Source organism: Drosophila ficusphila, unplaced genomic scaffold (assembly GCF_018152265.1).
Source record: "Drosophila ficusphila isolate 14025-0441.05 unplaced genomic scaffold, ASM1815226v1 contig_414, whole genome shotgun sequence".
Taxonomy (NCBI): domain Eukaryota; kingdom Metazoa; phylum Arthropoda; class Insecta; order Diptera; family Drosophilidae; genus Drosophila; species Drosophila ficusphila.
Genome location: NW_025064328.1, coordinates 11601746 through 11625890, shown reverse-complemented (window position 1 = coordinate 11625890; position 24145 = coordinate 11601746). Strand labels below are relative to the sequence as shown.

Here is a 24145-nt window from a genome sequence, read left to right as displayed (position 1 = left end):
GGCTGGGCTTTGGTTCGGTTGTATTTTGAAGGTGTTTCATTCAGGTCCGAGTCGCGTGCGATCTGAAGGTTAGTGTTAGTGGCTCACCATAATTCACAGTGGTCAACTGATTAGGATCTCTAAATGTCCTCAGTGTGGTACTATAGTACCTACCTAAAAAATCAAAAAATATAAGGCTTGCTGTCAAAAAAGTGAAAGGCCGTCTGGCGATAAGCTTTCGGCTTAACGGAAGTATTCAAATCTGGGCATCGTTGCAAAGTGAATTAAAGACTTCTTCGAAAACAGACTTGTTTTCGAGTATCCATGTGCGATAAGGAACTTTATATCGGCTGTAAAATGAGAGCTAGCTTTGTTATCGATTGCTGTTTTTAGACCAAGTTTTTACTCCTTTTAAAAATTTGGAGATCATAAAATTAAGTGCTTCATAGGGTGCTAATCAGTTTACGACCTTTCTACGGTCTCCAGCGAAGTTTGAGTGTTCTTTTTTGATAAATAATAAAAATGACTCAATTCCGATCGAAAGACTCTGCAAACACATATCGACGCATTTTCGCGAATGTATCGTATGTTGAAAAATCCAATTTTACAGGTGAAGCTTTTTTTTTGATTTAATCTCTTAGGAGCACTGTAACATACGATAAAATTGAAACTTAATTTTTATCGGAACTATAGGGTTTTCAGTTATAATATTTCACAGGGTAATGAGACATTAGGTGCCTAACAATTTTGTATTAAAATCTCAATTTCGAAAAAAAGCAACATACGATACTTTCGCGGAAATGCGTCGATATTATATGAGCTGTTCATAACAAGCACTAAGGTTTTACCGTAAGTGGGTACAATGTGTGAAGATCGTAAAATACGGTACTCGAAAGTGCCTAAAAGCACACAACGGTTTTTATCATCAAGATTATTTAAAAGCAAGAAAATATGTGACAAAAGTCATTAGCATTTGGTTTTAAATATAAATTTAAATTAACAACTTTCCGGTAAAAGAGCTAGACATCCAACAAAATAAATTAATGTCCTTTGAGTGAAGTAAAAAATTTTAGGAATACATTAAATAAGACCTAATTTATAGAACTCTACCCTTAAGCACAGTGAATCATTCAAGATAAAAAAGGTTTTTTTTCAATCAATGTAAGAAAAGAGGAGTCACCACTTTTCTGTTTCATCTTATCAAACTTTGGTGCAAAGGTTAAGAAAAGAGAAGTTAGTTGAGTTTATCAGTAAGGTATACAACCTATTGCCAACCAATTATTTTAGTGGCTGCTTATTATCTACTCTTGGGTGCGAACTAAAGTTGTTAGGTGGGATTATCAGTAGGGTATACAACCTCCTGCTAACTAAACCACTTTTATTGCAGATGACATTCTCAACCGTTGACATTACAACCGAGAAGGATGGCGGCAAGTCGAGGGATAAAAAGTGGCCCTGGTTTGGAGCACCCATCTATGCCGCCGCAGCCTTTGCCCTATTTTATGCCACCGTGTTGCCCAGTTTCCATAGTTATCCGAAGATGTTGTACCAAAGTGAGGAGTCACTGCATCCGGATGAATTCATTGGAGAGCGGGCAATGAAACAGTTGGCGGAATACTCGTCGATTGGCAACAAAATGAGTGGTTCCATCAACAACGAGGTGCACACTGTGAACTTTCTGCTGAGAGAGATTCAAAAAATCAAGGATGAAGCTCGAACGGATCTCTACGTCATCGAAGTGGACACACAGTACTCCTCGGGAGGTTTCTACCTCTGGGGCATGACGATATCATATCGAAATCTCTCCAATGTTGTGGTGAAAATATCCCAGAAGAGTTCGAGCAATGAGAACTATCTGCTGGTGAACTCCCACTACGATTCGGAGGTCCAAACTCCGGCTGCTGGAGATGATGGCGTCATGGTGGTGGTCATGCTGGAAACCCTTCGAGTGATTTCGTTATCCGAAAAACCCCTATCCCATCCTGTGGTGTTCCTGTTCAATGGTGCCGAAGAGGCCTGCATGCTCGGTTCCCATGGATTCATCACTCAGCACAAATGGGCCAAGAACTGCAAGTAAGTGGAAATTATTACTCCTTAAAACTATCTTTCTGACTAAATCAAAATATTAGAAAAAGATTTGTGATCAAAATTTAAACATAAGTAAAGTTTCGTTGAAAATTCTTCTATTTTATCTATATAATTACATTTTACTTAAAATATGTTGAAAAATACAACGATAATTATTATTCTATTCACTAAAGCCAAAAAAACAAACATTTCTAAAACATTATTTGCCATGGATAAAATTGTTAAAAATTAATTACAAAACTATAAAGTTTTATTACAACAAAACCTTGTTTGATATCTCAAAATAAAGATGAGAAGATTTCTTTCGAATTGACCCAGAATACTCCTGTAATTTATATACAATTAAGTATTAAGTATTCTTACCCATTTCTTATTTATCCATCCCAGAGCCTTGGTGAATCTGGACTCCACTGGCGCCGGTGGACGGGAGGTGCTCTTCCAAACTGGTCCGAATCACCCGTGGCTGGCCAAATACTACCACGCGACTGTTCCGCATCCGTATGCCCAAACTCTGGCCGAGGAGCTGTTCCAGCACAACTTCATACCCTCGGACACTGACTTTCGCATTTTCCGCGATTACGGAGGAGTTCCTGGTCTCGATATGGCCAGTGTGATGAATGGATACGTCTACCACACGGAGTTCGATAACTTCCGGAATGTGGAACATGGCACTTATCAGTCGACGGGAGAGAACGTACTTCCTCTAATTTGGGCATTGGCCAATGCTCCCGAATTGGATGACACCGCTGCTCATGAGAAAGGACACACTGTTTACTACGATTTCCTGGGATGGTTCATGTTGACCTACACCGAAAACGTGAGCCTTGCCATTAACGTGGTGGTTTCCGTGGTGGCTTTTGTTTGCATTGGCACCTCGGTTTACATAATGACTCTGGATAATGGTGCGGATGCCACGAAAGCGGTGATAATGCGATTTGGCGTCATCTTTTTGGTGCAAGCGGGAACTTTCCTTGTGGCCTGTGGTTTGACCCTTCTGGTGGCTCTCTTTATGCAAGGAGTTGGTTTGGCTGAATCCTGGTACCATGGAAAATGGATGGCTTTTGGACTGTATTTCTGCACTCTGTTCTTTGTTTTTGGAATACTGCCTTCCTTGTACATTGGATTCACGAAGAGGAAAACCAACATGAAGTTGGATCAGACAATCGCCTGCTTTATGCACGCCCAGTGCATTTTGTTGGCTTTGCTCTGCATTATAATGACCAGTATGGGAATACGATCCAGCTATTTCCCCATGGTTGGGATCTTTTTTTACGCGATTTCTGTTTTGGTTCAAATTATACTGAAGCTAACTATTAAAAGTAAGTTCCTCAAAAAAATGTAATACATATTTGTGTTCTTACTAACAAATATTTATTTTCCTTAGAGAGTTACTTTGTCACGGTTCATCTTTTGTGCCAAGTGCTGCCCTTCTTCTTCTACACTTATATTTGCTATGCAACCCTGGTGACCTTTGTGCCCATGGAAGGTCGCGATGGTCCCGAAAGCAGTCCCGATATCATGGTAGCAGTTTTTATCATAGCCACCGCTATTAACTATGCTGGTTTTGTGGTAAGTTTTTAAACGAAACAATTATATAGTTGGTATATAATACAAATATATTATATATTCTCCTAGATTCCAATCATGCACAAGTTCCGCAAGCCCAAGACTATTTTCTCCTCTTTTGGTGTGATGACTATCATTTTCATCATCATGGCTTGCACATCCGCTGGTTTTCCATTTGTAAAGGAGGTGGCTCCTCAACGTTATTATGTGCTGGTAGGTTTAAAGCTTTGAAATTAAAAAAGAATTTAGTAATAAATTCCTTCTATTTTTTAGCACACCCAGCGAACCTTCCACAACGTGGATGGCACCACCAAACAGGACTCTGGTTACTATATTCAGCCTGTGGATACGCGTCTCCATGAATTGGATGACACTACTTTCAAAAATGCAGAGCCAGAAAGTTGGACAGCAGCCACTTGTGCCGCTGAGCCTTACTGTGGTTTACCCCTGTACAGTGGACGCTGGATAGATTGGAAGTGAGTTGGTTTTAATAAGAAAACTTTATCAAGTAATTAACCTTATTAATTATTCCCCCATTCTTACAGAAACTCAGCTCGTTGGATCTACAGCACTCCACCCGTCATTCCATTGACCACAAATCTCACCCAGATTTCAAAACAATCCTTGGGTGGCAACAAAGTGCGCTATGAGTACAATCTTATAGCCAGTGATCGCGTGATGATGTACATACATCCTTTGGATCAAGTTAAGGTCACAGATTGGTCCTTCGATCAGACTCCCTTGGAGGAGAACCACACTCCACCGTATCTGATATATTCGATATACTCCCTCACCGAAGAGCCACTCAACTTTTGGGTGGAACTCGAGCACGAGGAGAGCAACACGGATGGACCCCATATGAAGCTGGTGGTTTCGGAGCACTTCCAGTACCATCCGGAACACTACACCGAGGACTTCAAGGAGTTCCTCGCATCCTTTCCCGAGTGGACCTACACCACCGATTGGTTCTCGGCTCTGGAGAGCTGGATCGTTTAGGCAGCGACGAGAATATAGAATCCCAAACTGGCTTATCTTAACAAATAAGTTATAGTATATTTTAATAAAATTACAAAGTAGTAACTACACTGGTCTAATCGTAACTTAGGATGTGCCATTCTGGTTTTGACACTTTGTTCGTTGCATTGGGTTTATTGGTAATACTAGTAGGTAGTACCAAATTTAACAGTGGCTGAGGTGTCATGGCAAAAACGGGGACTGAGTTTGGTTCGCAAAAGGAACTGTTGGGCCCATCATTACAGTTGCCAGCTGTTGTAGGATCCAATCCAGGAGCTGACATGCGCCCAAGATGGAAACGTGGCCAGGAACTCCCGGAAGTCTGAGGTTACGAACATATCATCATGTATTCGGTGGCCCATCAGCGCTATTTTGAAAGTGCCGCCCGACCAATTGGGATCGTCGTGCTGGAAAAGGATATCATTTAATAATTAATTACACACGTGCGAAGAAGTTAATACGACATGAAGATATTTTCGCTATTTTGGTATTATCTTGTACTAGATAAAGATGTATAATCTTAATAAGTAAAACGGTTAAAGTGATAACGTATTTGATAATGATATCAATATACAATTTTATGATACAATGGATTAGATATATGGGGTATTCATTTAATGATTGGAACAAGTAAAAGTGAGATGTTTATCTCGTATATTGAGTAGAGTTATTACCTCGAATTCCAGTGAAAATTGGAGAGGCTTTGGATCCAAAGCATATGACCAGTACACATAGTAAGGAGGCGTTACATTGTTCTCCAATGGTTCCCTGGTAAAGGACCAATCCACCAATTTGGTATCGTTTAAGGGCAGTATGAATATGCTCGTGTGATCAGGGCCAGAAATCTCGAGATCAAAGTTAATGTTTGTTGCGGCACTACTTGATTTACCCAAAATGGTTAGAGTGGGAGTATATGCCTTATTGGGTTCTGGACCAGGTATAAAATAGCTGTTGTCACTGTAGATAAAATAAAGAATATTAATAAATATTAGCAACTATATAAGGTAATTATAAACTCACACTGCATTCAACCATCGCGAACTGTAAATGGGGAAACCACACATAATCTCCGTATCACAGTCCATGGGTTCTGCCTTTGTAAAGTTGGTGTTTTCAAAGAGGATATCATCTACGGTGTGAGGACGACGATCGACTGGAAGCACAAAGTATCCCGAATCGGATTTGGTAACAGTACTTGCTGCATCGCCATCGTGGAAAGTTCGAGCTGTGTGCTGTAAAAGAAAAGATTATCTTTAGGATCTATAAACTAAAACCACAAATAAGTAAACTTACCACTGCAAAGAATCGCTGGGCAGCTGTCTTATCGGCATAAGGAAAGCCAACAGGTGTAGCGGCTAATATAATAAATACTATCGTGCAGATACCAAACATCGAGATAATCGTTTTCGATTTGCGGAAAAGACAGAACAAGGGAACCAAAAAGGGTGCAAATAGTAGAACCATCAGGGCGGTGAAGAAACCCATTAGTATCTCAGGATTGGTATTGCATTCGCGTCCTTGCATGGGTACAAATACCACATAGAAGGCATAGCAGCAGTACGTATAGAACATGAAGGGCATTATCTGGCAAATGCAGTGAGGTATAAGCCAAAGGAAGTCTGCAATAAATAAAATGAATTATACAAATAATAATACAAATTCTACTTTTATTTTACTTACTTGTTTTGTGAGCTTTGGTGACCAAGTTAATCAACACAGAACAAGTGTAGAAACCAATGCAGAGCATTATAACAAACGCCGATCGAATACTATAGCTCACCATTATGGCGGTGATAATGGTCAAAATCAGACAATGCGAATGCATCAAAAGCTGAATGCCATAGCCCAAAGGTAAACCATGCTGAAAACCAAATAAATTTCAATTAATTCGATCAAAAATTATATAGCAGTTACCAGTTGAACTTACCTCCTTGGTGCGACTAAAGTAAATAGCTGGAACAATACCCATTCCGAATATCATAGGACAAAAGTAGAGACCAAAGAGCATCCAGTTTTGGGCAAACCAAGACATTGGAAGATTCACTGCATCAAGGAACAAGGCTATCGAAAGAACCAGGGCAATTCCTAAAGCAACTCCCGTAACCTGGAGAGCAGTTAGAATGCCAAACTTGGCCCAAATCCGTCTGCGGAACATTCCCGTACTACTGGACATGGTCAAAATATATCCCACGATGGTAATGCACACCAAGACACACACGGAAATGTTGATAATGACACCTGTACTCTCCGGATAATAAACAAAGAACCAGCCCATCATGTCGAAGAATATCATGTGACCCTCGGCGTATTTCTAAAAAGAAAAGACATAAATTAATATATATTATTTTTTAAAGTATCCATCCAATAACTCACAGCTGGATTCTCCAGTTCCTCGGCATTCGCCAAAGCCTTGACCAAAGCCAAGATATTTTCGCCAGTTAATTGGTAAGTTCGACGCGGGATGAGATTAAAGCGATCATATTTGGTATGGTACACATAACCATTCAAAGTCTGCGCCATATCGAGACCTAAAAGAACGGAGGTGTTAGAGATTAGGGGTTTTAGTACTTTACTTTATATTATTCCTTTATATTACCGGGTATATTGCCGTAGTCGCGGAACACGCGATAATCGGTCTCTGAGGGAACAAACCCGTTCTGGAACAATTCCTCTCCGATAGTGGAGGCAAACGGATGAACTATGTTTTTGCCATAGTACTGAAAAGTTAAAAGAAGAATTAGTAACAATCCAAAGTCAAACAAATAAATAAATATTTACCTTCATCAGCCAAGGATGATCTGGTCCGGATTGAAAGAGAATTTCTCGTCCTCCGCTGCCAGCGGAATCCAAATTCATAACCGCTCTGTAAAAAGAAATAAATTTGCTATTACTAAAATCTATTTAACTACTTTTAGGCAATTTTTTTTACTAAGGTTGATTTAGATCGCTTGAATTTCAATCTTTATTAAAAATATATTTTACTCTATTATAACAAAATTGGATCACGAATTATTTAAAAGCTAGCATTTTTCACTATCTAGCTACTTCTCTTTGTTTTCAATACTTTTCAAATAAAATCTATCCGAAAATTCCGTTGGAATCTCAAGGTTTTTAGGTCTGTTTTCGCGATTTTAATTGAATTTTTTTATTAATTTTCAATTAGAATAAGATTAAAAGATATTTCCATTTGTAATAGTGATCTACTTACTTGACATTTTGCGCCCAAGGATGTTGGGTGATGAACGCGTGGCTGCCTTGTAGGGGATTTTCCTCCGCTCCATTGAAGAGGAACACCACCGAGTACGTGAGTGGTGTCTCGAACTTGGTGATTACCCTCAACACTTCCAACATGATCACACACATCATGCCAGCATCTCCGGCTCCTGAGCTTCCCGGAACGGAATCAAAATGAGAATTGATGAGAAGAGCAGCTTCACTGGTGGCATTCTTCGGAGAGAGTTTAACCACCACATTCTGGATGCTCTGATAGACGTTGACCATGGACCAGAGTAAATAGTTTCCAGAGGCAACCTGAACATCCTTTTCTATATCATATAGATCCGTTCGCGCTTCGTTTATAATATCTCCAATTTCACTGAGAAGAAATTGAACAGCAACCTGTTCATTGGCCGCACTTCCCACGACTTTTGGTCCGATTTTCGAAAGTCTCAAGAGTGTGTTCTCCGCCCGTTCCCCAATGAATTGACCCGGCTCTTCGCGTTCATCCTCCAGGGTTTTCAGCTTTGGCATCCGATGGAAACTGGGAATCACCACCAGGTAGAAGAGCAGGAACCAGCAGGCAACAAATAGAGGAGCCCAATACCAGCCGATCTTGCTACGATTGTAGATGATCTTCATGTTCTCGTACTTTGATTTCATTGTGGCCTGAAAAGGGGGAATGCACATTAATTTTATTGTTCATATATATCAAAAAGGAGAGAGTGTCAGTGCACTCCACTAATTAATCACAATTGTCGAATTCCGATTGTGACACATTCCCCTGATAAAGATAAAGCTCGGTGGATGATTTGTTAGCCGCGTCATCACAAATAATCTTTTCCCTTTTTTTTATGGAGAAAGGGTTTAGTTAATGAATCGATTAAATAATTAGGAATCACGATTAGCTAGTACTATCAACTTCAGGCTGTCACTTCAAACGAACTCCATCCATTCAATGCTAACCGAAATCAATCAGGAAATATATTTTATTGATAACCAAAACCACAAACTTTAAAACATGAATGAGTGTCTTGCCTGATGAGTACTTTTCGTTATCAAATCCAAGCTGTGATTATTCAAAGCATCTGCCATAGATAATACTTATCGGGCGTGAAAAGTGTCAAGTGGGCAGGAAATGAAGTATGCTACAAAATCTTGAGTACCCCAAAGTTTGTGAACAAATTATTATAGAGAACATCTTGGCAAACGATTGGCTGGGAAAACTTTTCGTTTTTGGAAAAACAGAAAGCGAATTGCAGACCGGAAAACATCTGCTGACCATTTGGTACCAAAACGAAAAGTATCGTCCGACGCAAATTAGCCAACGACATTGAAATAATGCAGCTTTAAAAAATAAACAAAACAAAAAATCTAACAAAATTTGAGAAATATAAAACGTCGGCATTTGGAGCAAATCAGCATTGCAAGAGACACATCTTGTAATTCTGTGAGCGGTATTTCATTCTTATTTATAGCCAACTGGGCTAATACATATTATCGTTTAATGTTCACACATGTGATGCCGCTGAGTTTTCGTGTGGGAAATATTTATTAACAAATTTTGTTTGTTTACTTGTACCGCAGAGAAAATACACTATTGTCAAATAAAATAATGACGAAAACAATAAGTTGTTGGACATATTAAATCACATATTTTAAACAATCGCAATGATCTTAAAGGTACACCTATTGGATAAGAAAATGTTTCCCTATTGGAAAAGCAATAAGAAACCTATTTTTTAGGTTTAATTATTATCACTGATCTCATTGTATAATAGTCCAATAAGGATTTAAAATTATATAATGGGATCTTTGCATTTTTGCCTCCCATAAACTGTTTAAATATTGTGGTTTTTGAGATTAATGACACTCGCATGAAAACTGATGGCAAGTGTGTCCTAAAAACGAATAGTGGCAGCGGTTGGGGGCAGAGCAAAAGTACTGGCTACTGAGGCAATTAAACTTTTTTATTTGTTCTGTTTTCCACGACTGCATGCAAAATACCATTTGGATTACAGGGCCACATCGACCCATTTTCCACTGACTTTTAGGTGACCCGCGTCGAGCTGAAGGCAACTTCTCGGCGATTAAAAGTGAGTCGGGTAAAAGCAAATGGGATGTGCAAAAGTACTCGGTCTCCTCGTTTTTTTCACCCATCTGATGCGCTTATCGATCCCAGCTAATCACTTCCCCACAAAAACAAACAAACTGCGGGAAGCGTTCTGTGCGGGAAACACGCCTACTTAACATCAAAATAAAGGAAAAAGAAAATTTAGGGGGGATCAGAAAACTATTTAAAGACAATTTGAATGAGGGAAACTGGGAGAGTGGGAAATCCAAAACAAAATCGGGTTCGCAGAGGCGTCGGCAATCAACTGTGACAACAACGGGAAAGAAAAGCCGGCAAGAGCAGCAAACAAATGAGAATGCTGTGGGCCTTAAGATACCTGTTGGTAATTTTTATTAAAAGTGAACCAAAATGTAAGCTTAACTCAGCTTAAGCGCTCAAAAAATGCCTTGGATTACTGATTAACAATTGAAAGCTATGCATTTTTAAACTAAGTGGGAGTGAATGTTCGAGTTTTTGATAAATGGTTTCTTTTCACATTTCTAGACTAGAAAAATCAGAGATCAACAAAATGAAGAGTTAAGTCATAAAACAGAATGCAAATTAAAGTTAAAATTTTTCTTACAATTTATTTTAAGTTGAACAACTTAGGAAACCTGGACTTAAATCTCATATTTGATGATTCTCTCTAATTTGAACAATTGTCAATCGATCTTCACATTCACATATAAGGAAGATCTCAATGAATACATTTTTTTATGTAAAAAATGTTATCTTATAAGGTTAGGAATATATACACAGTAATCTCTCTTATTTGAATAATTGCCAAATGATCTTCGACACATTCACAATGTAAAAGAATTAACTCATTAAATAATTTTCCTCTGAAGAAATGTTTTCTTATAAGATTAGAAGCCACTTCTTGGTTCAGTCCTATATACCCCCATCCACACTCCGATCCCGAGGTATAAAAACAACATCAGCTCGCGACAAGAACCGCATTTGTTTGGACTAAACTCAGACGCATCCAAAGAAAAAAAGAAGTTGGGACGAAAACAATCACCAGCACAGATACATTTCCAGATACAAATGCAGATACAGACGGCATTCAAACATAAATACTCGTACACATAAAACGCGACACGCTGCAAGGGCTTGAGTCAATAACCTGCTGAAGAAAGGAAGTTGCGGCTGCACTTGCGGTTGTTTGTTGAAAGAAAGCCCCCGAGGAGTGAGAACAGAGGAGAATCCAAGGAAAGAAGCCTGGCAACTGTTTGGTTACCTTGTTGGCCGGCAGAAAGAATCTTCCGTCTTTTTAGCAGACGATCACTTGCACTTAAGTTGGCACTGGCACTCGGCAATTATTAGCACATATGACCGAAAATAAACTGAAAACTAGTGGGCGATGCGATGCGATCGAGAGTCCAATTGGAAACGCGGACGGAATTTCGGCTGCTCGAGGATCAGCTGATTGGAGGCGGAAAGATCAACTGTCCCCATCGACGGTCGGCGTTCGTCTGCGGCTGCTGCGCTGCTTGCTTGGCGGCAGAACTCTTCCTCTCTTTTGGCGACCCTCTCTCTCTCTCTCTTGCAGGAGATTGGGGTCACCAAAAAGTCAATGAGAGAGAGAGAAAGAGAGCCCAGGGTATTCACTCTCTTTTACCCGCTTCTTCCCCAATCACCTGTTGTTCTCTCTTGCACTCACGTGTTTAAATAGCTGACTGGTTAATAGTTAATCCGAATCTCTTAAATGGGAATCCAATTCAAAGTGGAAATCTCCTGGTATCCGTAACTACCGTAATGTAACCACTTGCCGGACGGAGGCCAACTAAAAGGCTAAAATGTGCCACTGTCGATTTTATACGCGGGGGATTTGTTTCGCGGATTTCGGTGCTCAAAAAGCTCAAGAGCCGTGGGCTTATCACAAGTATCGAGTTATCAGAAGCGAACAGCTAATCACGTAATTTGACAGGTACAACGGAGGGGCGGGGGGTCGAAAGACCATCGCCTGTTTCATCCGTATTGCCACTGCGATTACATACGTAATTGCCCCCAATCGAGATTAAGTGCAGGCGATTAGTGGGTATTAGTAGGAAATCACTGTGATTTCCTTCATTCCTTGAATACAATTCGAGCTGCGAAAAGTGACAGTGAACGTGGAGATAAGGATTGGCCAGACAAACGACACTTGAGACGATTTCCCACTTAGTCAACAAAAAATAGGTAGCTAGGGTTTCCAAATTTGTTTATATTTACCCCATGGATAAGAATCGCGGCAATGCAATCTGAATAGTCGGGAATTACACAGAAGCAATAATTTGGGTTTTACTATTCTTTTACAGATAAGATGACATTGGAACGTGTTACACAAAATAATCTATAATTGCTGAACTATCTTTAAGTTTAATAGTTTATGGTAACCACATTTCAAGAAAAATAATTAAAAATTTTAAATAAGCCAGCAGATAACCCGTTGAAGTTTCGCTTAATATTTCCTTAGGAAAACTTTGTGAATAATTGCTTGTAAATAAGAGTTAGCTATTTTGTTTACTTTTCAATACCCGATTACTGTCGTAAAGTAATCTAAGCGACTTGAAAAAACACGTAAACAAACTATTACTTTCTGATTGATAAGGGGCATAACAACAACTGGAATTTGTATCAGCTTTATTGAACCCTTTTTATACCTTTGTCAAAGACAGCGCTTAATTGGGTATTTACAAGTTGTTAATTGCCTTAGAAAACTACCACGTTACTAAGGGTACTTTTGTAATTTTCTATAAATATATGGAGGAATCTAATGAGTAGTGTTTGGTAATCAAAGAACACAGACTTTCACCCAACAACATTATTTCATTTGGTAACATCTTCTTTAGAAAACAGCGATTATATAGTAATTACACGTTTTAAAACTGACAAAGTTTCTCCGCGGAATTTCTAGGTGCTTGGATATATCTTCCACTGGCAAAAAGGCAGGTCTATGCAGTCGAGCGCGAAAACAGTTGACATAATTTGATAGCCGCCCGCCAGTTTCCCAGCTATCGAATCCACTCGGGCGGAACAGCCTACAGCGACAATTCAATAGACAGGTGAGTCTGTATCTGAAATACATGCGAAAGCAATTCAAAAATACGTAAACAATCTGTTAATCAAGCGAAATCAGCGGAACCCAAAACCCGACGGAGGACCCTCCACTGCAAGAGGAAAAGAGATAGATAGATCGGGCAGACAAAGGTGGAATGACACATATACGAAAATGGAACTGAAATCAGCGACAATCGTACAACAGTTGGGCACAAATTAATTAGTAAACTCTGTACGAAATAGAAAAAAAGGCGAAACAAGTGGGGCTGGAATTCGGATTGGCATGGGTCTCTATTTTCTGGGTGCGCCTGGGAGATGGAAAACCAAAACTAATGCCAGTCAGTCGGAGGAAGCGCTACCCAAAAGTCACGTCTCGGGATTACGGAAAGCACTACGGACCCCCTAACATTCCGCTATCCAGAAGTTTATGATTATTGGACATTTAACTTCTAGTTAGCAAGTGCCGCCGAACTGAGTATCTTAAAAATTACAGTCCATATCGGTGGAAATTGTTTACGATACAAACGGACATTATCCTCGCCATAAAGATAGAACTCGCCGGTTAGCAATTGCCGTGGCCCCCAAGTAGCGCATCGAATGCGAAAACCAGAACCAGAAATCTAATAAAGTCCCCGCCCATTTTAACCCGAAAGTGTCGCAATTCATCGTGTTTATCGTACGGCTGCTCCGATATCAGAGAGTCCCCGGTACTACCGATAATTCCCCCGTCTTTTGGCCAATTCCCAGACCCTCGAATGTCGCTGGGCCTCATATATCTTTAGGGGACCGGAGCGACTTGCAGCTCAATTGGAACTCGAAGGTTGAGGTCCCCGGTTGCGGGCGAAACTAGGGATAAAAACTCTGGATCGATCCAGTAGTGTTCTACAAGGTCCTTAAAGTGAAAATTCTTTTGAAGGATATACAAGGATATACAGTATATCTAGTATAAGGACCAAAAAATCAGGATCAAAAGTTATTGTGATATCCAGTTACCAGTGCAAAAAATCCCTATACAAAATGAGTGTACGTATTTTAAGTGATTTATACAGTAAACTTAAATAAATTAAAATAAAATAACACAACTTAAAATTATTTAAATGCGTGCTAAAATAAACTCTATTAAAAAACCAACTGACACGTGAGAAAAAAAAAAAAAAAAAGAATCTTTATTAATTTCTGGAATGCATGAACTTTAATTTATATTTTTAATAGGAAAATCTGCAGTTTAATAAAAGAAAATTAAAAGGGAAATGAAGGATTCTAAAAGAGTGCAGTTCAACGAACTAATATATTAATTATTTAAAAAAACACGACTTCCAGAATGTGGGCCTAATAAGCTCCAATCAATAAATTAAAATAAAAAAGGATAAAGTCCAGATTAATCAATCAACCAAATTTTGTGTGCTAAAAAAAACCTTGTTTCTAGGATACAAATAAAATCTCTGGTCGATGTCCAATGTGTAGTCATGAGAAGTCAGCAGAAAAATTACATAGTTCGGTATAAAAAGCCATATAGATAGGAAAACGATTAAGAAACCTTCACAGAATTACACACTTCAAAGGCGCCGCAATATAGCGAATATTGCGAATTTCTTAGCCTGTCCGAGCGATAAACCGTGCTGTTACTTATTTACGAAGGCGTTATCGTTTTATGACAGCAACTTCAGCGGCTTTATGGTCCTCGACAATCTTCAGTTGACCACACGCCCGTGAATCATGAAGTGAACACGCGACGAAGCACGATTTCAATGTCGAGCATTGTTTGCTTAGGAAATCAAAAGAAAAATTAAGGAACCAGGCCTCTTATCGATTAAGATGGATTGCAAAGCCATAAAAGTTTATATTCAGGCTAATATTCCTGTGACCGAGGTGTTCCGCGTTCTCCGCCGATGTCGGCAGCTTTAACTCTCAGTCACGATACTCAATTCAGTTTGCATAGACGCTCGCGGAATATTTCAGATCTAAGAAAAAATAACAACAAAAATTGGTAATTTCCTTTTTAGGCAGACTTTTGGCTGCCAGACGAAGATAAGATATTGATTGGCCATAAAGGAGAGCCAAATTAGGTTTTGTGCAATCCAGAGTGTTCTTAAAGCGATTACTTTAAAATTCCTCAGAAATATTAAGTTTCTTTGTTGGTCGTATCTTTTACGTGACCATTGAAATGACAAGCATTAAAATGCGGTAATCATTACTGTTGAGATCTTTATAAATATTATACCAACTAAAAAAATGTCGTATAATATTAGAAGCTTGTAAGTTTTTTGGGTATAAAGTTAGAGAATAACCCTCCTAAATGTTAAACTTTTTAAAAAGCTAAGAAATCAGTTCCTACATATAAAGAAAAGTATTATTATTATTAAAACTTCTAACTTAAAATCATAAAATCATTAAAAAATTTTAAATGGGCTTTACACCAATTAAATAGTCATAAGTTTACTTACCAATTTCTGTTTGACTTCTACTCTAAAATATTTTTGCTATGAACATATGGGAAAATCTTTTAAAAAATGTTTCCAGTGGAATTAAGATTACAAATTCTATTTAATATTTCTTTTTGACATCCAAATCTATTAAAAAACAACTGGTTAGTCAAGTAGTTCACATGAATTTAACAAATTTGTTATTATCCCAACAGTTCAACTCCAAATACCACATCGATGTGGACTTCGAGGTGCCGAAAAAGCTGCAATGGTACTACGCTCCCGCCTTCTTCGGCTTCTGGTTGGTGCTCTACCTCTCGCTGGTCAACACCCAGATGAACCACATGCCCAGACCGCTTACCCGCAGTGATGAGGCCTCACATCCTGGCTCCTTCATTGCCCAGCGTGCGGAGGATACTCTGATTGAGTTGACCCGAATTGGACCTCGAGTGGTGGGCAGCTTGGCGAACGAGGAAACCACCGTGGAGTTCCTCCGCGCCGAGGTGGCCAAAGTGGAGGCGGAGATGAGTGACCATCTGGAGATCGAGGTGGATGTGCAGCAGGCCAGTGGAGCGTACATGCACTGGGAGATGGTCAACATGTACCAGGGCATCCAGAACGTGGTGGTCAAGCTCTCCGAGAAGAACTCCACCAACGAGAACTACCTGCTCATCAACAGCCACTACGATTCGGTGCCAGGAAGTCCGGGAGCAGGAGATGATGGCTCCATGGTCGTCACCATGCTGGAGGTGATGCGTGTGATTGCCAAGTCAGACGGTCCGTTGGCTCATCCCATTGTCTTCCTCTTTAATGGAGCCGAGGAGAATCCTCTGCAGGCATCGCACGCGTTTATTACCCAACACAAGTGGGCCAAGAACTGCAAGTAAGTAGAATACATTTTTTATATTTAAAAAAAATATATTAAATAAGTAAATATTCTATATATCGATTATAAATATTAACAAACGTGTGAACTTTTTAATAAAGTATTACAATACTATGTTATCCAGTTTTATTGATTACGATAGTATTTCAAAAGCAATTTCTTCTGGTAATGGCATATTTTTCGTTAATTAGTTATAATCTTTTAAATTACACTTCATATTAATATAAAATCTTTTTTTTACCCCAGAGCTCTCATCAATCTGGATTCGGCTGGCAGTGGAGGTCGGGAGATCCTGTTCCAGTCGGGACCCAATCATCCTTGGCTGATGAACTACTACCGGAATGTCCCACATCCCTTTGCAAATACACTGGCGGAGGAACTTTTCCAGGCTGGTTACATTCCCTCCGACACAGATTTCCGCATCTTTCGTGATTATGGAGGAGTTCCCGGATTGGATATGGCATACATCTTCAATGGCTACGTTTATCACACGAAATACGACAGGATAAACGCTTTTCCAAGGGCCTCCTTTCAGCACACAGGTGATAATGTTTTATCACTGGCCAAGGCATTGGCAAATGCTCCGGAGGTGGATGATATAGCTGTGAGTTGAATGAATATAGTAAAAATTAGCTAATAAAAATTACTAATTAATTATATTTTCAGGCTCATTCCGAGGGACATAATATCTTCTATGATTTTCTTGGCTGGTTCATGATCTTCTACACGGAAACCACTAGCATTATTGTAAATGTGGTTGTAACTCTCCTTGCTCTTCTGGGAATCGGAATATCCCTGTATTTTATGTCCGTGCGATCGGGTTGCAGTTGGAAGGGAATCCTCCTTAAGTTCTCCATCACCATTGCCATCCAATTTATTTCCTTGGCTTTGGCCGTGTGTCTTGCTCTGCTGGTTTCTCTTTTCATGGACGGTGTGGATCGCTCGATGTCATGGTTCACCTCCTCTTGGACAATATTTGGATTGTATTTGGCTCCCATTATCTTCGGGCTGAGTATCCTGCCAGCTTTGTACTTGGAGAAGACGAAGAGGGATCCCTTGGGTCTGGGTTTCCGAATCCAACTCTTTATGCACTCGCATTGCATTTGTTTGATTGTTATAATGCTCACTTTGACTGGGTTGAGTATTCGATCGGCGTATTTGATAATGCTTTGTGTGCTATTCGACATTGTAGCTTTGATTGTTAATCTCGTAACGAAATGGCATAGAAAGGGTAAGATATTCTTTTGTATTTTTTTATACTTCTTAAAAAGATTTATTTATTTATTATTTTTTCTCAACAGCTTATCTATTTGCCATTGCTGTCACCGTCTGCCAAATTCTGCCCTTCGTCTTCTTCACATATTTGTGCACCGTGGCTTTGGTGACTTTAATGCCGATGCAAGGACGTTCAGGATCCTCGACTAATCCGGATATGGTCATTGCAGCTATCGTCTGGGTATTTTCTCTCCTTTTTGCTGGATTCATAGTAAGTGCTTTATAAACTTTGTATTTGTACGCCTATTTCTATGTTCGCTTTTATTTATTTTAAGTCATTTACTAGAATTCTATCAAATGTAAAGCAATTCAATTTAAATGAATACCAGCAATTCAGATTTTATATATATATATTTTATTTATATATATCACATCAGTTTTTATTACCACAGTTAAATTATTTATTAAAACAATATTTTTGTATAATTAGGCGCCACTTATCATGTTCTTCCGCAAAACGAGAACAATAGTTCTGTGTTTCCTGGGAATCACAATTCTGTTTATCATCATTGCGGTTACAAATGCAGGATTTCCGTACAAGGAGAAGACATCTCCACAGCGTTACTCCTTGATTGTAAGTTTCTTTGCTATTATTTTATATAATTTATTTTAAATATTTTCAATTTTTAATTCATAAAATCTAGCATGCACACCGACGTTTGCATAATGCAGATGGAAGCACTCGAATCGATGAGTCTGGCTTGTATATTTATCCCCAGGATCGACGTTTCGAAATTGCGAGGGGTAGGCATCTGTAATAATCTATAATATTTCAATTTACTTACTAATTAAAAACAACTTACTTTAAAGATGAAATCGATGCCATTGGCGAGGCGCACAAAGTAAGCGACTTTTGCGATGAGGAAATGTTTTGTGGCATGCCACTTTACAATCACCGGTGGAACAAAGCCAGGGAATACAATTTGTGGATCGAAACATCGGAATCTCCAGAGATACCCACCGAATATCCAATATTAGTACTGCAGGATACCATTGAACTGGAGAGTCCTACGCAAAGGCGTTTCAACTTCACTCTGGCAGGACCTTCTCACATGGGTATTTTCATCAATGTGAAAAACGATGCCAAGATTCTGAATTGGTCCTTCAATGATACTCTCATAAGAGAGCAGTCGGAACCACCTTTTATGGTGTACTTCTCCTACGGACTGGACGACAGTCCTCTTGAATTCACCATCGACGTTGAGGTTAGTAAATACTTACTAATTACAAGTAATTAAATGGTTAACATGAATATAATTTATTATTTACAGAAGACGACCTCAACCTTTGACACGTCCACCCTAGAGATTGGAATCGGGGGTCACTGGGTGACCCAGGATATAACTGCCATAGAGAAGCTCAGCAATTATATAAACCGATTTCCATCGTATGCCTATATTCAGGGTTGGGTGGGCACTTACGAGACCTGGTACTTCTAACAGCCGCAAATGATATTGCTTCCGATTTACTAATCGTAGTCATTAAGCGTTAACGATTAACTGTATAGAATCTGATAAAAAATTACATATTTAATAAACTACATTACGAATACTATAATTACAAACGAATGCCTTTCTGCTTTTTATTGTTACCGAATAAATGAACACATGAGTTTATCTTTTGTAAACAAAACATTCTTTTTTAACCATATTCCTAGGAGATTATCAATGGATAATTGTATTCAATCACAAGGAAAAACGCAAACCAATATTCATTGCTAGTTTAGAAAGTGATAAGCATAAGAAGCTCTCTGCTTTTTGTTGAGGTTTATAATATTCGGTCATGGAATCAAAATAAGAGAACGCCAAATTAAACAAATATATATAGCATATAGCCCTTAAGTGTGAACACTTAACCGTGAGAATACCCATTTATAAACAAAATAATCTGATTAAGATGAAGCGGCTGAGAGAATTCGCATCTCAGTTTAATTGTTTACCTCCAGGGGAAATGTGGCAGGCCTTTCGATCCCGCTTCGATTCTTGCCAAAACAAGGTGAGAAAAATTGATGACGTTGCTAAGGGATAATTTTTACACTATCTGTTTATACGGGAAAATTAAATTGTATTCATGTATTGTTTATATACTACAAACTTTGCCCAGTTAAAAATAGTAACCGATGGGCGTGGAACTGAGTTTATTTTATTGTGTAGGCGTAGGAAAATTATAATTTAAATTAATTTATTTATTCGCTCAATCAGACAAGCTAATTTAAATCGTTATCAAAGTTAATAACTTTGTCACTTGGAAACAACTGAGTACAAGTATACCCAAAAGCAACACTAATTGAGTTGCGGTGGGTCTAGTTTATCATGGCGCATGAAGTCAATATTTTTTATAATCGTGATAAGTGTTCTCGAACTTTTGCAATAATAATACAGATATCCAGTTCTTCCCAGTGCAGTTCATAAAGATTATAGATTTGTAAAAAAAAAAAAGTGCTGATATGAGCTCAATTATTCAAGTAGATGAATACACCTAGTTGAGATAAAGTTAAGAAATCGTTATCACTAGGAAATAAAAGCATAACTCTATTGCTAATAATCGAGGGTGGTTTAAAAAGTTTGTTAGGAAATAAAAAAATTCTAATTTATATGTACCTATTTTTGGAATCAATAATGTTTTTGTTCACTTGTTTTACGTTCCTCACACATGGTTTTTTGTAACTTGATAGATACAAATGTTTAATTCGACAACTTGAATTTTTTTGCTATTTAACAATAATTTCGCCAATTTCCATTATCTACCCTCGTTTTGACAATTCTTTATCGATCTTAACAGCCCATCATAAATAATCATTTGCTTAAGCATAAAAGTTTCTCTATTAATGAAAGCATTATACTTTTTATGATCTTAATTGATACTTAAACGATTTTTGGGGTATAAAAGAACTTGCCTCTTGAGAAAGCAAATCAGTCTGATTTCTAAGAGAGCAGTACGCTGAACTGCCTGAAGAAAAGTGTATAGAAATGGGTGACAAGGAAAAATTGGTAATATTTTTCGGAAATATTCCATGTTGCATTTCAATACAATATATTTTACATATCCTTCAGATCTCTGATGAGCAAATCGAGGGTGGAGTTGGATCCGCTTCTTCAAAAAATGTGCGAAAGGAGGAGGATAACTTGCGAGGACCTTGGTACTTGGAAGGCGGATTTCTTCTGTTCTGGGGACTCCTGTTCTTTGCCGTAGTCATTCCACTTTTCTATCATCTTCCCAAAGGACTAACCATCGAGGATGCGTCCAAGGGAGTCTTCATTGCCGAACGGGCTCACAACAATCTATACGAATTCGATCAGATCGGAACCAAAGTTGTTGGCAGCGATGGAAATGAGAACAAAACGGTTGATTTCTTGCTAGGATTGGTTGCTGAAATCCAGAAGAATGTCCTCGACGAGTACTTCGATATTGAAGTCGATCTGCAGGAGGTCTCGGGACAGTACATCCATTGGACCATGGTGAACAGGTATCAGGGAGTTCAGAACATTGTGGTCAAGCTGAGTCCCAAGAACACCACAAGTGAAACTTACTTGCTGGTCAACAGTCACTTCGATTCGAAGCCAACGAGTTACTCGGCCGGGGATGCTGGTCAAATGATTGTCGCCATGATGGAGGTCCTGCGAGTTATGTCTACAACAAAACAACCTTTCCGTCATCCCATTGTTTTTCTGTTCAATGGAGCTGAGGAGAATCCCCTGCAGGCTTCACATGGCTTCATCACGCAGCACAAGTGGGCCAAAAACTGCAAGTAAGTTTTGGAAAAGTTATGAACTATATTATAATCCAATTATTTAATTACAAAATTTATTTACAGAGTGGTAATCAACTTGGATTGTGCTGGCGCTGGAGGTAAGGAAATTGTGTTCCAGAGTGGACCCAAAAATCCCTGGATTATTAAGGTTAGTAGCCTTCTCAATAAGTTCCTAATTCAGAAACTTAAATTAAAACTTCTCTACAGTACTACAAGAAGAATGTTAAACATCCTTTGGCCACCACCATGGCTGAGGAAGTCTTTCAAACTGGCATCCTGCCCTCCGATACAGACTTTGGTGTCTTTGTAACTTACGGCAATCTTATTGGTAAGAAGGACATTTCAAGAAATCATTTTTTATTAAGTTAAATTTATTTGACAACCTTTTATTTAATAGGTTTGGATATGGCTCAGTTTATTAATGGTTACGACTATCACACCAAGTACGATCGATTCACCAATGTTCCTCGTGGTTCCATTCAAAATACGGGAGACAATTTGCTTGGTCTTGTGCGAGCACTTTCCAATGCCACTGAACTGGATGATACCGCAGTAAGATACAGTACTTTTAAGGATTGCAAAAAATACTTAACACATATAAATTTCACAGGAATACGCAGCAGGACACGCTATATTCTTCGATGTTTTGGGACTTTACTTCATCAGCTATACAGAAAGTACTGGAGTAATTCTGAATTATTCAGTTTCCGGAGTAGCAATTGTTTTGGTTTTCATATCCATTTGGCGAACTTCGAGCATTTCCCATGTATCCCTGGGTCATGTCCTTAGCTGGTTTATTCTGATCCTTGTGCTCCAGATCATAGCCTTTGTCCTCGGACTGGGTTTGCCAGTGGCCATTGCCTATGTTTTTGACAAATATGGACTTTCGCTCACCTACTTTAGCACTCCTGCCCTGATGATCGGTCTCTACATTTGCCCAAGCTTACTTGGACTGAGCTTGCCTTCCTATATTTTCCTAAAGTTCCATAAGAGTGTAAGTACAGCACCTCAAATAAAAAACTGTTGGATTAATTTATTTTGTTTTATCCAGGATAAGGTTCCATTTGCCCAAAGATTGCAGCTGGTTCTCAATGGAAGCGCTGTGGTTCTGGCTATTATTGGCATTGGAATGAATGTTTATGGCCTGCGAAGCACTTATGTGGTCACTTGGACACTCATCTTCTACGTGGTTCCCTTGGCTTTTAATTTGCTGTCCACCCTTCACGATCGCGGATTTTCATGGACTGGCGTTCTCAAGGTCTTCCAAGTGGTTCCCTTCCTTTACAATAGCTATTTGATTTACTGCTTCGTGGTGACCCTGATTCCCATGATGGGACGTTTTGGCAGGTGAGTAATGTTTATATAACCCTGATATAAGAGTTTATTAGAGTATATTAACTTTTAGGGCAACCAATCCCGATTTGATTATCTCAGCTTTGAATGGTTTGGGAACCATTTTGGCTTTGGGTTTCTTGGTAAGAACAATATTATTATTTGGTTTTTTTTTTCTTCTCTAATAAAGCGTTTGTTGTTAGATTCCCCTGGCCAATATGTTCCGTCGGCCCAGCCTGATATTGCTTAGTCTTTTGGCCATTAGTGGTGTAAGCATTTATACGGCCACCTCCACCCAAATTGGCTTTCCCTATCGACCAAAAACCAATGTAGAGCGTGTGCCTTACCTGGTAAGTTTTAAAAAATTATCTAAGAGATAAGTATTCGCATGGTATAATTATATTTCAGCACGTGCGAAGAACCTTCTACGAGTACGATGGCACCGTGGCCAAGGATGATTCCGGCTACGTGTTCAATTTCCAGGATCGTCGAGGACCTGCTCCTTTGGAGGCCTACAAAGTTAACCTGACTGGATTGGTTAGCTTGACTGATGATTGTGCCAAGATCATGATGTGTGGCGTTCCCCTGTATGATCAACGTTGGGTTAAGGCCAAGTTGTATACCATGTGGCTGCCTCGAGCGGAGGAAATCAATCCCCCATATGTTCCACAACTGGAACTCTTGAACAAAACCGAATTGGGTAACAACACAGTGCGCTTGGAGTTCAGGACAAACACCTCGGATCACAGCAGTGTTTTCATTCAACCTTATGAGGATGTGAGCATTGTAAACTGGTCCTTGCCCTTGGATTACATTGGAACAGAGACGACATATCACTTGTACTTCTCGTATGGAAAGGATAACTCTCCGTTGACCTTCTTCATTGACTTTTGGGTGAGTAATTTGGGAAACTAAAGAGGATTCAAAGCTAATACATTTCTTTTATTCCAGAAATCCGATGGTGATTTCAAGGTACCCCTTTCCCAGATTGGGTTAAGTGCCCATTTTATTGGCAACAAGGGTGATGCGATCAGTCAGAAGTTTGCCAGTTCGCTCCCAGCGTTTGCTGCCCCAGTTGACTGGCCAGCATCGTATCAGCGGTTCATTTATTAGACCACCAGTCCTGGTTGCCTCAATATCTCGTCAATCAAATGTTATCTGGAAACAGAAAAAATACCAAAGATTTTGCTAATAAAGTAAAAAACAGTTGAAATTTAAATCTGTCATTACAGTTTCATTTTGTTTGAAACGTCATAACGTTATAACGAACTTGACTAAACTATTTACCTTCTGGTTTATAGTAAGTAATTTAAAATTATATCCCATTTTAAATATTTAAATTTATTTAATGGTATTTCCACTCTTAATTCATATTTGTTTTATAATTTGAGTTTATTTATAGTTTATTTTTAAATTGGAAAGGTTAACATCGCTTTTCGTTTTGGTGCACCAAGCACCCT

General features: G+C 39.0%; 4 protein-coding genes across 4 annotated transcripts; 3 read left to right on the top strand and 1 right to left on the bottom strand.

Moving 5' to 3' along the window:
- On the top strand, positions 1–4716 carry LOC108096903 (endoplasmic reticulum metallopeptidase 1). Its single transcript, XM_017198851.1, has 7 exons — positions 1–68; positions 1367–2052; positions 2455–3386; positions 3452–3636; positions 3703–3846; positions 3907–4109; positions 4179–4716. Exons 2-7 carry the CDS (start codon positions 1367–1369, stop codon positions 4627–4629), a joined length of 2601 nt encoding a protein of 866 aa, XP_017054340.1. The 5' UTR covers positions 1–68; the 3' UTR covers positions 4630–4716.
- On the bottom strand, positions 4655–11440 carry LOC108096904 (endoplasmic reticulum metallopeptidase 1). Its single transcript, XM_017198852.2, has 11 exons — positions 11217–11440; positions 7856–8532; positions 7426–7510; positions 7244–7364; positions 7021–7175; positions 6575–6958; positions 6328–6508; positions 5941–6266; positions 5668–5879; positions 5322–5604; positions 4655–5054 (listed from the first exon to the last, which is right to left on the bottom strand). Exons 2-11 carry the CDS (start codon positions 8524–8526, stop codon positions 4887–4889), a joined length of 2586 nt encoding a protein of 861 aa, XP_017054341.1. The 5' UTR covers positions 8527–8532; positions 11217–11440; the 3' UTR covers positions 4655–4886.
- Positions 11441–13366: 1926 nt separating this feature from the next.
- LOC108096943 (endoplasmic reticulum metallopeptidase 1) lies at positions 13367–19170 on the top strand. The gene is made up of 9 exons (XM_017198904.1): positions 13367–14041; positions 15657–16324; positions 16574–16931; positions 16994–17558; positions 17629–17813; positions 18033–18176; positions 18247–18346; positions 18413–18807; positions 18874–19170. The coding sequence occupies exons 1-9, from the start codon at positions 14036–14038 to the stop codon at positions 19039–19041; spliced, it is 2589 nt and encodes an 862-aa protein (XP_017054393.1). The 5' UTR covers positions 13367–14035; the 3' UTR covers positions 19042–19170.
- A 1368-nt stretch (positions 19171–20538) lies between these two features.
- Positions 20539–23813, top strand: LOC108096571 (endoplasmic reticulum metallopeptidase 1). The gene is made up of 11 exons (XM_017198267.1): positions 20539–20592; positions 20656–21350; positions 21417–21501; positions 21561–21681; positions 21751–21905; positions 21964–22347; positions 22405–22700; positions 22759–22828; positions 22889–23035; positions 23094–23579; positions 23637–23813. The coding sequence occupies exons 1-11, from the start codon at positions 20572–20574 to the stop codon at positions 23796–23798; spliced, it is 2622 nt and encodes an 873-aa protein (XP_017053756.1). The 5' UTR covers positions 20539–20571; the 3' UTR covers positions 23799–23813.
- The last annotated feature ends 332 nt before the right edge of the window (positions 23814–24145 follow it).

Coding starts and splice junctions, on each gene's coding strand:
- LOC108096571 (XM_017198267.1), top strand. CDS start 20,572: ATGGGTGACAAGGAAAAATTG. Junction 20,593..20,655: donor TGGGTGACAAGGAAAAATTG/GTAATATTTTTC, acceptor CATATCCTTCAG/ATCTCTGATGAGCAAATCGA. Junction 21,502..21,560: donor AAAATCCCTGGATTATTAAG/GTTAGTAGCCTT, acceptor ACTTCTCTACAG/TACTACAAGAAGAATGTTAA.
- LOC108096903 (XM_017198851.1), top strand. CDS start 1,367: ATGACATTCTCAACCGTTGACATTACAACCGAGAAGGATGGCGGCAAG. Junction 2,053..2,454: donor AAATGGGCCAAGAACTGCAA/GTAAGTGGAAAT, acceptor TATCCATCCCAG/AGCCTTGGTGAATCTGGACT. Junction 3,637..3,702: donor TTAACTATGCTGGTTTTGTG/GTAAGTTTTTAA, acceptor ATATTCTCCTAG/ATTCCAATCATGCACAAGTT.
- LOC108096943 (XM_017198904.1), top strand. Junction 17,559..17,628: donor AACGAAATGGCATAGAAAGG/GTAAGATATTCT, acceptor TTTTCTCAACAG/CTTATCTATTTGCCATTGCT. Junction 17,814..18,032: donor TCCTTTTTGCTGGATTCATA/GTAAGTGCTTTA, acceptor TTGTATAATTAG/GCGCCACTTATCATGTTCTT.
- LOC108096904 (XM_017198852.2), bottom strand. CDS start 8,526: ATGAAATCAAAGTACGAGAACATGAAGATCATCTACAATCGTAGCAAG. Junction 7,365..7,425: donor ATCATCCTTGGCTGATGAAG/GTAAATATTTAT, acceptor TTAACTTTTCAG/TACTATGGCAAAAACATAGT. Junction 6,267..6,327: donor CACCAAAGCTCACAAAACAA/GTAAGTAAAATA, acceptor TATTTATTGCAG/ACTTCCTTTGGCTTATACCT.